This window comes from Rhinoderma darwinii, chromosome 3, assembly GCF_050947455.1.
Source record: "Rhinoderma darwinii isolate aRhiDar2 chromosome 3, aRhiDar2.hap1, whole genome shotgun sequence".
Taxonomy (NCBI): domain Eukaryota; kingdom Metazoa; phylum Chordata; class Amphibia; order Anura; family Rhinodermatidae; genus Rhinoderma; species Rhinoderma darwinii.
The window spans coordinates 255,567,952-255,580,250 of NC_134689.1; the positions used below are offsets into that span (position 1 = coordinate 255,567,952).

General features: G+C 43.1%; 1 protein-coding gene across 2 annotated transcripts in view; it reads right to left on the bottom strand.

The window, feature by feature from the left end:
- Positions 1–8,654, bottom strand: part of RORA (RAR related orphan receptor A) — a 425,240-nt gene extending 416,586 nt beyond the window's left edge. For both annotated transcript variants that reach the window (XM_075857792.1, XM_075857790.1), the window contains exon 1: positions 8,400–8,654. In XM_075857792.1, the coding sequence (XP_075713907.1) occupies positions 8,400–8,556 (157 nt within the window). In that variant the 5' untranslated portion in view covers positions 8,557–8,654. The remainder of the gene's footprint in view (positions 1–8,399) is intronic.
- Positions 8,655–12,299: the final 3,645 nt, after the last annotated feature.

The following is a 12,299-nucleotide window of genomic DNA, read 5'->3' on the forward strand; positions in this document are numbered from 1 at the left end:
CAGACCGAAGGGCATCACCAGGTATTTGTAGTGCCCGTCTCGAGTGTTAAATGCTGTCGCCACTCATCACCTTGACAGATTCGGATCAAATTGTAAGCCCCACGCAAGTCTAATGTAGGAAAAATCTTGGCTCCTTGTATGCAGTCAAATAGTTCGGAAATTAGTGGCAACGGATATTTGTTCTTGACCGTGGTTTGATTGAGACCACGGTAGACAATGCAAGGCCAAAGAGATCTGTCTTTTTTCGTGACGAAGAAGAACCCAGCTCCCGGCCGGGGAGGAGGATTTTTGTATGAAACCCCTCTCCAGGTTCTCCTTGATATAGGCCGACATAGACTCTGTCAAGGAGAGAGGGTATCCCCGTCCACGGGGAGGTGACACATTTGGAACCAGTTCAATGGGGCAGTCATAAGCCCGGGTGTAGGGGAAGCGTCTCAGCCTCCTCCTTGCTGAAGACATCCGCAAACTGAGAGAAATGAGGGGGTAATCCTGCCAATGACTGAGGCAGGGGAGGCTGGACAGGATGGATCTGTAACAGACAGCGGCTGCGACATTTGGAGCCCCATTTGAGAACCTCTCCAGAATTCCACTCCAAGACTGGGGCATGTAGCCGGAGCCAAAGCAGACCCCGTAGGACAGGATTGACGGCTTTAGGCAAAACAAGAAATGAGATTAGTTCAGAATGAAGGGCTCCAACTTGGAGCTTCAGCGGCGTTTCAGATATGATCGGGTCGGACAGAGGCAGTCCATTCACTGAGGCAACAGTCAAAGACATCTCCAGAGGGACTGTGGGCAACTAGAGAAGATCCACTAGTTTTTTTTTGGATGAAGTTTGCTGCGGACCCTGAGTCCAGATAGGCAAAGACCGAGAGCATCTTTTCACCAGACACTATGGTCACGGGAATGGACAGTTTCGAGGAGAACTTTCTATTCAGCGCCATTCCACCTAGGGTTGCCTCTCCAACCAATCCTAGGCATTGGAGTTTTTTAGGTTTCTGAGGGCACAAGCGCACAACATGGCCTCCGAGGCCGCAATACAGACAAAGTCACGAAGTGCATCTGCGGTGTTTCTCCTGGGAAGACAGTTTGAGCCGGTCCACCTGCATAGGCTCCTCTGGTGGAACAACTGGTGAGGGCAACAGGGATTGCTGGAAGATGGAGCCAGCTTAGGGAATCTTCTGTCCCGACGAACCTCTTGGGATCACTATCGGATCCTCATGTCAATCCGGGTGGCTAGAAGAATGAGGAGATCCAGGGTAGGTGGCAGATCACGAGCGGCAAGTTCGTCCTTAATTTTAGATGACAGTCCCTGCCAGAATGTAGCCACCAAGGGCTTGTTGTTACAGGAAAGCTCTGCCGCCAGGGTGCGGAACTGAATGGCGTACTCGCCCAAGGAGGTGTCCCCCTGTCGAAGGATCAGAAGATATGCAGCTGCTGAGGAGACTCGTCCAGGTTCCTCAAATACTGTGCGCAAAGTCTGTAGGAAACACTGGAAGTCACGGGTCTCCGGTCCCTGACATTCCCCGATAGGATTCGCCCATGCTAGGGCCTTGCTAGTAAGGAGTGAGACTATAAATGCGATCCTTGCGCCATCAGAAGAAAATGCTCTGGTATATAGACTGAAGTGGATCTGGCACTGGTTCAGAAATCCCCTGGCCTGAGCGTACTGTCACGATCTGTGGGTATGTGGACCCACTGGGCCGTATCGCCATAGCGGGATAGCAGCTAGCCAAACAGTGTACCAAGTCAATGTATATATAGTCCAAGCACAAGTGTACCTGTAGAGGTTCAGACAGTAGCAATGGCTAGGCTCAGATGGGACCTTGGCAGCAGACACCAGGCATGGTGTAACACAGCAGGCGTGACCGGTGACACAACACGACTCCAACTTTCTAAGGCACAGAAACAAGGTAGCACGGGATACAGGATACAAGTAGCAGGCACGGGAACACTAGGAACAGGATAACACTAAGGGACCATTTGCAACACTAACACGTGTAACAACGCTCAGGCAAGGAGTAAAGGGGCAGGGCCCTTCTTATAGTCCAATGTGATCATGGGCTAATTGAGGATTATTTTCATGTGCAGTGAGTGCTGGCGTCTCCTAGGGAGGAGATGCGGTCCAGCGCTCACAGATCCATGGCTGCGGCTGTCGGGGGTGAGTAATCCCTATGGTCCGCGGCCATGGACGCTACACGTAGCAAGCATTAGCTTAAACTGAGGCCCATTAAAGATGGCCATACCCTATATTAGGTTCCGTTTAAGGGCATGTTCACATGTGGCAGAATTTTTCCACTGCAAATGTTGCTGCAAATTCGCGTCAATTACGCAATGAATATGCAGCAACTTTTGTATATTATATACTATCTAAAAAGTTCTAGAAAACAATGGAAAAAAAGTCTGCTGCAGATTTCCACTGTAGACAGTCCGCAGCGGAATTCAACAGCAATTCCGCCACATGTGAACATGCCCTAACAGCTGCAACACCCAAACACAGTGTATAGAATCCTATAGTGATTTGAGTTCAGTTTAGTAGAACCCTGCGGGGTACAGGTGCTGAAGCCATTAGGGTGCAGTCACACGCGGCAGATTTTGTTGCAGAAATTTGCTGCGACTGTAAATCAGTTCCATTCATCTGAATGGAACTTGCAGAACTTCATGCACCTGCTGTAGAAACAACCCCGATCAGATGAATGGAACTGATTTCCAGTTGCAGAAATTTCTCCAACAAAATCTGCCGAGTGTGACTGCACCATTAGGCTATGTTCATACAGGGCGGATACGCTGAGTAAAGGTACACAGCGTATCCGTCCTGGAGCAGGGAATTCCGTCTGAAAAGCTGCACCAATTTGTAGTGCAGTCTTTCTGCCAGAATGTCCGCTGTGGAAAAAGTAAGTAAAAAACAAAAAAGCTCATACTTACCAATAGTCATGGCAACGCGTCCCTCTGACCTCCTGCAGTCCAGCAGGTGATTGGCTGCAGCAGTCACATGGGATGAAACGTCATCCCTGGAGGCTGGGCTGAACGCAGAAGCAAAGAGATCCGGTTAAGTATAGATTTTTTCTTTGCGATTTTTTTCACAGCTTTTCCGCCACAAAAATCTCAACATCTGCTATTTATTGTGGGTGTTACCTCCCCATTGAATTCAATTGGGAAAACCCGCAACAGAAAACCAGCGATTCCGCAGCATAAATTGACATGCTGCGGTTTAAAAAAACGCACCACAGGTCAATTTCTGAACGTTTTTCAGCAGGTTTTTTATGCAGTGTGTGGATGAGATTTGCTCAAATCTCATCCGTTTTGCTGCTCCTGTAATATGCTGCGGATTTTACACAATGAAATCAGTTGCGGAAAATCCACAGTATTTACGCTACGTGTGGACTTACCCTTATATGGATTCTAATATGCTACAGTAATATGGTCGTTCTAATTATTCGGTACAATAACAGAGTTATTACAGCCCCATAGAGGTAAATTGACCACTACTGTACTTTCACAAGCCCCTGATTTCATACGGAGACATACAACGTTTTTTTCTTTCAAATTCCCTAATAATCCGACAGAAAAAAAATCATGACATGCTCCATTAGATGTTGTATTACGAATATATTTTCGCCTAGAATGAAATACAACTGCGTAATACGTTGCCTGACGCTTGCTTCTTATATATATATATATATATATATATATATATATATATTTTGCGCAACAAGTATCAATTAAATTTGCAAAGAAATTGTTCGAGCTGCCCAGCTGTATAATCCTCCAGTTTGGCCAGACACATGAGTGGACACATTTAATGAGATCCAGTCATTCAACTTCTCAGGCTAAGCAATTCCTATAATTATTATTATCACTATTATTATAATATTTTATTAATGCAGAACTAATACATTACACAACATTTTATTGCAACATATAGTAGTAAAACAAATAACCGCACATGAAACCCAACAGGAGCAGCCAGTAGTCGTCTTGTCAACCTTATCAGGTCAATTATATAACTACACTCACTTAGTAGTCAGGTAGAACTGGTACTGGTAGGCAGAAGAGATAGAAAGAACTGTCACCTATGTGGCTAGTAATTTTAACAATTTCTTTTTTGTTTTTGCATATTGCTACATTAATTGTCAGATGTGTGAGTCCATAGATTTTATTCAAATTCATCTTATATCTTCTTCTTGCTGGAGTTCATGTATTTTTGCGATTCCTCAGTGTTGCCTATCCTTTTTTGCTCCATTGTGCTGACCAAACAGTAAACAGAACAGAAATATATCTCATATGGTGTAAAGTGGCTTTGAAGTGCACAAGGGAAAAGGGCATCCAACAATAAACATTGACAAAGATCATAACCGAAAAATGACAGGACATTGTGCATATGTTTGTCCTTTGCACAATGTCCATGTCTATGTCTTTTCAGCCCCTGCCTTACCTGGGGCCTGTTTACCTGTTCACTGCAGGTGAATGGCACAGAGCCAGTTAGTAATATCAAAGAATCAGCAGATTCTTTTTTAAGGAGCCAGGGAAGATGTGCATCCATCAAATTCAATATAAAGCACATCCAAAACTTTTGTAGCAACTCTGATTTTTACAGTAAATTTTCCATATTGCCCTTGTAACTTGTTTGGCCTTATAGGAAGACCGCACGGAGGAATCACTAAAGATCAAACATTTTAAGGGATACTCATAGAATAATACATGACCTTAACAAATTGTAGCCACTGACAAAACTCGTGAACTACTTTTTACATGTGTACACAGAGAACTGGTCCAAGAGAACTCCAGAACGAAGGGTAACAATGTGGCTAATATAGTGTGGCCAGTAATTTAACTGTGGCTTATCATCTATAGGTGCAATCTATACAGGGAAGACAGAAACCAAGAATCCCTGCAACCTATTTGACTATACCGGGGCCCGAAGATCTATCCCAACCATCCTATTGTGAGGAATGTAGAAAGCAGCATGAAGTGTTGGCATCAGTATTAATGTGCAGAGATATGAATTTTCGAGGGAGTATGCAGGATTCTGTTTGAGTGGGCGTAGGTGGCGGTTGTAGGGCGTGGCTTTGACTGACAGAAATCTGCTTGCCATGGGTTACCGCTATGAGAAAAAGCTTGTCAATATTCAATACAGTGTTATAGACGTGTTTTACTGACATGTTTATGGTGTGCGTGATATTTGTGTCGTTTGAGCAACATATGTGCAGTGTAGGAGTGACACAAGCATCATGTGATGTGTTCGTGGCTTGTGTACAATGTGTGTGCAGCGCGTGTGTGATGTGTGTACACTACGGGTCCCACAATATAAATACAAAGGACACAAAACCGTCCAGGTTTATATTGTAGGCTTTTATTGTGCTCTAACTCTGGACCTAGGGAGGTCCGAGTTTTGCGTCTGTAATACAGGTGCAAATAGGCCCCTGTATTACGCACGTCTGAGAGCATCCAAAAAGCGCAGACTGGATGGACCTGTAGGTTACTTTCTGCTGTCAAATTGTAGATTATTTTCTGCCGTCAAATTCTATGTTTCCTATGTTCTTGCAGAATGTGTCCAATGTACGGTGTGTGTCATTAAAGGGAGGAGGCCACAAGCAGTTCTGTCACAGGGTCCACATACTGTCAGTGACTTCCCCTGCTGTGAGAGCAGTTTTGTGGCTTGAAACTCGCAGCCTGGCTGGACCTTAAGGTCAGGACACTCATGTAGACTGTAATGAATGTAGCGCCAGTATTGCTTGGACAATATCTTATGGCCTGCTGGTTTGTTTGACAGGACATCTTACAGTTCTTTCCTCTTATCCTTGATAGGACTTTTAGGATGGAGATGTAGCAGGCTGCTTCACTATCTGATACTTGTAGGTGCTTTGAGATAAAGTTAGCAGGAAAACCCACCTGTTAGGCCCCATGCACACGACCGTGCTCGTAATTACGACTCGTAATCACGAGCACGGCCGGTCACGGCCGGCCACGGGCAGCCGGCTGTTTTTCCCAGCCGTGCTCCCATTATAAAGTATAGTAGCACGGCCCGTAAAAGAAAAAAATAGAACATGTTCTATCTTTTTCAACAGCACGGGCACCTTCCCGTGAGAAAACGGGAAGGTACCCGTGGCCAACAGAAGTCTATGGGCCCGTTATTTCCGGTCGTAATTACGACCCGTAATAACGGGTGTTTTTACGGTCGTGTGCATGAAGCCTTAGGCTAACCGCACATAAATGTAAGGCCTTATTCACATGAGCGTTGAAAACATCCGTATGACGGCCGTTGAAGCAACGGCCGTCATACGGACTCATGGTTTTCAATGGAGCCGTTCACACGGCCGATGTTTCAACGGACTATGTGAAGAGTCCGTTGAAAAATAGAACATGTCCTATTTTGTTCCGTTTTCACGGATTCCCCCATAGTCTCAAGTCTATGGGGATCCGTGAAAACAGGACCCGCACGGGGGCACCTCGGGTATGAAAAATGTTACGTTTTTCACATCTGAGTTTCCCTACGCTCTTGTGAAGCTAGTTAAGGACATGTTAGGTAATAATTTTGCTCCACCAAAATCAGTGTCACCCATGTAACCATGGCCTTAGGCCAGGATCATGTTTTGATTCAGTTTTTGGTGAAATTTTTGGCTTAGGTTTTTAAACCAAACACAGGAGTGGACATAAAAAAAATAAAAGTATAAAGAAAAGACTAAAGCATTCCTTTTTTTTGTGTCCACTGCTGTGTTTGGCTCAAAAACTGCACCAAAAACTGCATCAAAATGAAGTGTTTGATCCTGGCCTAAAGTTAGATCAGGTTTTGTCATCATCAAGGATGCCTCTAAAATGTATTCCAAATTACTAAGAATTTTCTCAATAGTGTCACATGGACATCTCAAAGGGTCATTCTGATGCCAGCCTTTGGCTCTGCCAAGTATTGGAGAAAGGCCAGTTATGACAGTCTTACCCATACATCCAACAGAACCTAATGAAGAACATTTTAGGCCTCTGAGTGACTTTTCACAACTGAGTTTTGGCTCAACTGAAACACAGAAATATAAAAGTATACAACAATATCGTCTTTCACAATGCTTATTCTTCCCTGCGCTGTAAGCAGATATCATGTATAATCTGTAGTCCAAATAAAAGCTGTTCCAACAGGAAATATGGTTTGTCATTTAGAATGCATATAAAATATTGCACTGCTTCCAACACTTTCCATATTCACAAGTTATTTCAAAAGACAGACACAGGTATTACTTTTTAGGTTCCCACTTAACTTTTGGTCAATCTCACAAGTACAATGCAGAAGCATTAGATAGTTGTACTTAGTTATCATTCACTCACAATTCTCATTAAGACTTCAGCTTTCCTCACTTAAAAACAGAACGGCGGGATCAATTTCTCTGACGGCCGTGCCTTACCACTTAAACAACCAAATGTTTGTAGAGCTTACATATAAAGTGTACCAATGAGACGCTAAAATATATTTACTTTGCAATGTTTTATTTTGCCCCAGCATGTAATGTACACACCTATATATATTGCTATAATCTCCTTTAATAACACTACATATAATTATCATATAAATGTAATTACACATTACATAACGCACTGTGCTTACTACTTAAAACATAATAAACCCTTTTACGCGCTACTATAATCAGATGTAAAATTGCCAGCAAAGTCACACAGGGTTAACCCCTAATCCTTTAAGGAGAAAAATAATAATAATGAAAAAAACTGAACAGCGAGCCACACAGAAAGAGAGAGGGAGAGATAATACCAGTGTAAATTAACCCTTCACATTCTAATTCAAAGTACATGCTTTCCTGCTCTATTTCAAATCGGTAGGCTTGACCGCTACGAAAAAAGACCTAAGACCGAAAAGAATAGAAGAAGCGAACACCAAGTAGCCTCCAACGTGTCAATAGATTTTCCAGCACTTAAGAGGTTACTGTCATTCGTTAGCTGGCGATAAGAACCGAAAGTAGTTGTACTGTACCTGAACCCCCCTGCAGCTTTGTAATGACTTTACTGTAGGGAATAGCAATGTGATGGAGCAGTGGCAGAGGAATCAGGAGGAGTGGTACCCAGGTCAAACCAAACCCCCACTAACATTATTGCATCTGTCAATGTAAATCATTGCAATCCAAACTTTTGTGTTCTTTCACTAAATGGGGCACATGCCGGAAACAATGATACTGAACACAGGGCTACGTGATGGATTCTGAGCTGAAGAGGTTAATTAACACCCCTCCTTCCCACAAAAAAAGCTGTCAAAGTTTTCCAAGGCTGCTCTGCTGTCTTTGCTTACTATCCTCCCATCCCTGCTTCTATCTCCCTCCATGAATGTGTAATGAAAACCCCAGATTGCCTCTGCCACATATCGCTGCCCCTCTTTGCAACCCACACTGGTTTGGAGATGGTACCTCTGTTGGTGGTGGTTATAGGGTAGCTGTGTCTTCCTGCAGCTCCTGTATGATCCCCTCTTCTTGCAGGTTCCTGGGGATTTCTGGGCTGGGGGGCTGGCTTGCTGATTTCTGTTTCCAAAGCCGGATCAGGGCTAGCAGGAGAACAAGGATCCATTATTCCCCCCAAAATAAAGATGTAGTATGGTCTTGAGGATCAGGATCCCCCCCAATGTAAGATATTGCTGGGAGGAGGCTCATAGACTCCCTCTGTCTCTGTGTCAATGCAACTCTATGGTAAGGAAAGGAAGGAGGGAGAGAGACACAGGGAAAGAGTGTGATATAAGAACAGTTCCCACATGTGGCCACTGACAGCGCTAGAGGAAGCGAAGAGAAGTGCTGGGATTTATTATGGGTAGAACACATGTATACACAGACAGTTTAAATGTCTACGCACTCAGACAGTAAATATCACAGCAAACTAGTGCACGATAAACTGCACGATAAACTGCTGATGAGTATTCGTCACATCTCTTATTTCATTCTAAAAGAGCATTTCCACCAACACCAACAATTCCCAGTAAATAGAAGTTTTTGGCTTCTGTCAAATTGATAAACAAATCTATTCCTTTGCTGTCTTACAAAAGTGGTCATAGAAAATAGATTTTCCTGGGATTGGCAAATCTAATTTATTATTATTATTAATATTATTTTTTATTTTTTTTTAATTATTTTTATTATTATTATTATTATTATTATTATGTTTCGTACATAGCTCCAACATATTCCGTATTCACTCACTGTCCTCAGTGGGACTCTCAATCTAAATACCCTATATGCATAATTTCGGACTGCAGTTGTATATGCAGTAATGCATAATTAGACATATATATGACATTCAGGAACCTGTGAAAGATGTGTTACAAAGCTCTTGTGGAAGCAGTAATTGCAGCTATAGCGATTGTCACCCAACTTTCCAAAAAACAGCTATAACTAATATGTTTTCATAGGAATATTTTTGTTTACATATGAATGCTCTATATGTTTAATGTGTATATTTATATATATATATATATATATATATATATATACACAAATATATATATATATATATATATACATATAGATATATAGATATATAGATATATAGATAGATAGATAGATAGAAAATACAGACTCATTATTTTTAAAAATAATTTTATATAAACGTTTCTGTTAATGAAACACCAAACAAGCAACATAAAACGCCTTGAATCTGTTCAATTTTATTCTGCTCTTTTTGCAGAATGATCAGCAAAACTTTGTTCTGTTATTTATTAACAACAAAGAAAGCAGCTATTTTTATATCAAACAGATGGGTGTCATTTACAGCAACATGGTCTGATCGGCACTTGTACTGCACAAGTCACTAGATGACTATGTAACAATTAGTGATGTTACCCTGTGTATAAATACTATACAATTGTGTATTTTATTTCTAAAGTATGTGTAAAAATTTTTATAATTCAGGCTTTAAAGCAAAAACATGTACTTCACCGCTCACATAAACACAGTCTGAGACATATTGGGTTTAGGTATAAAACAGCTATGATGTCATGCCAACTCTTTGGCGTTAAAAGGTTGATGAATCCCCCCCTCCCTGTTTTATGGCGTTGAAAAATTGCAATTTGCATTTAAAATTGCAACTTTTGACCAAAAAGAAGCATTTCTTGCAAATAGGGGGCAAATTTATTATAATTCTTAGTGGGAGCTAGTGTAGATTTCACTCTGTGGGGCGTAGCAAGGTAAGACCTGGGCCCCATACATCGCCCCACTAATCAAACTACCCCCCCCCCCACTAGAGTATCCTTCTCATTGGAGAATAAAATAATAAAAAAAAAGTATACTCACCTCACCGCTCCTCTTCACTTCTCCCCTGCGGGTCTCCTCAGGCTCTCGCAGCAGGCCACCGTTCATGCAATGAACTGACACATCGGGACGTTGCATGTAACGCAGCTCTCAGGACATTGAGTGCTGCGTCGTATATAAGGCCCTGACCCTGCTCGGCATCAGGACCTTGTATGAGCTGCGGCATTAGGGGAACCAGCTAAGACTGCACTTGGCTGTCTCCGTCAGCCTCATAAACATTAAATAGAGCTACAGGGAACATGCGCAACCACCACTCCCTCCAAAATCCTTTTCACTACGATTTTGCAGTGAGGAGGAATGGGGGCTCAAGACCGCCATTCTAGTGACCGGTGGGCAACCCACCGCTGGGGTCCCCAGAGATCATACATTTATCACCTAAGTACTAAGTACTTTTGTAATATGCTTTTAATAAAAATGTTGCTTTGTTTTTATTCTGCAGATTCTATGTATCCACTGTGAGTACAGTAGAAGCTGTAGAACGCCGCTGTCAACCGAATCCATCAGTGAGCTGGTCTGACGGCTCGGCTACAGCGGCTCCTCTGGTGCTCTGACACCTCATCAAACCTAATACTTATTACATCTAAGTTGATCCACTTACATTTTATTAGTATTAGGTTTGATGTAATGTCCGTGGCTGCGGGCTGTCAGCTCCGTTCTCCCCCTGACAGTCGCAGCCACAAGTCGGCAAGCACTGGCGCCAGCCTCCTCCTCAGGAGAAGCCAGCACCCGCGTCTACTCACCACAGCCGGATCCTGTAGGGTGCGCGCACACGCTCGTGCCCGCTCTTAAAGGGACAGCGCGTGCACCGGACCTCGTTCATGACCCTTGACCTGTGAGTACTCTGGACTATAAGAGGGGTCCAGCCCCCTAGTTCTTTGCCTGAGCTTTGTTGTGTATTCCTAGTCTGTCTTGCATATGGCCTCCTAGTGTTTCCTGCTCCCAGTGTTCCTGTATCCTATACTTGTATCCTGATATAGTGCCGTGCTGAGCTGTAGCCATGCTGTGCTGTATTCCACGCCTGTCCTGCTTCTCCACGCCAGATGTCCACCTGCTGCCAAGTTCCTGCCCAGCCTGCCTTGCTACTGTCCGAGCTGCCACAGGTATCCTATATGAACTATAGACTTTGACCTGCGTCCTGTTGGCCAGCTGCCTTACAGGCAGTGGGTCCACGTACCCAACGTAACATTTGATGAGGTGTCAGAGCAACACAGGAGGCGCTCTCAGCCGAGCCGTCAGACCAGCTCACTGATGGATTTGTTTGACAGTGGCGTTCTACAGCTTCTACTGTATTCACAGTAGATTCATAGAATCTGCAGAACAGAAAAAATCAACATTTTTAATAAAAGTATATAAAAAAAGGGCTTAGTATCCCAAATTACATAAATTACATTTCAAAATGGCACCAAAGGTTTCCATAACCTTCAAGCTACTTCACTGCACATCACAAGGTTCCCCCTACTGATAAATTTCATGCAAGTGTGTTTTTGGCACATTTCCAAACAAAAAAAAAAGTAACAATTTTGTTACATTTTCAATACATGACAATTGATAGGTGCTTTACCATATGATGTGAGTAACATACTCCGCTGTGAGACACTTTGTGGGCTTATGGATAAGGGTATGTTTACTTGCAGTGTTTTCAGATGTAATTCAGGCATTTTACGCCTCGAATTACGTCTGAAAAAACGGCTCCATTATGCCTACAAACATCTGTCCATTGCTTTCAATGGGTTTTGCGGTGTTCTGTTCCCACGAGGTGTAATGTTATGCGTCGCTGTCAAAATACGGTGCGTAAAAAGACGACTCGTGAAAAGGAAGTGCATGTCATTTCTTCGGACGTTTTTGGAGCCGTTTTTCATTGACTCCGTTGAAAAACAGCTCCAATAACGGCTGTAAAATACGCAGCGAAAAATGCGAGTTGCTACAAAAACGTCTGAAAATCAGGAGCTGTTTTTTGCCTGAAAACAGCTCCGTATTTTAAGACGTTTTTGGTCACTGTGTGTGAACATACCC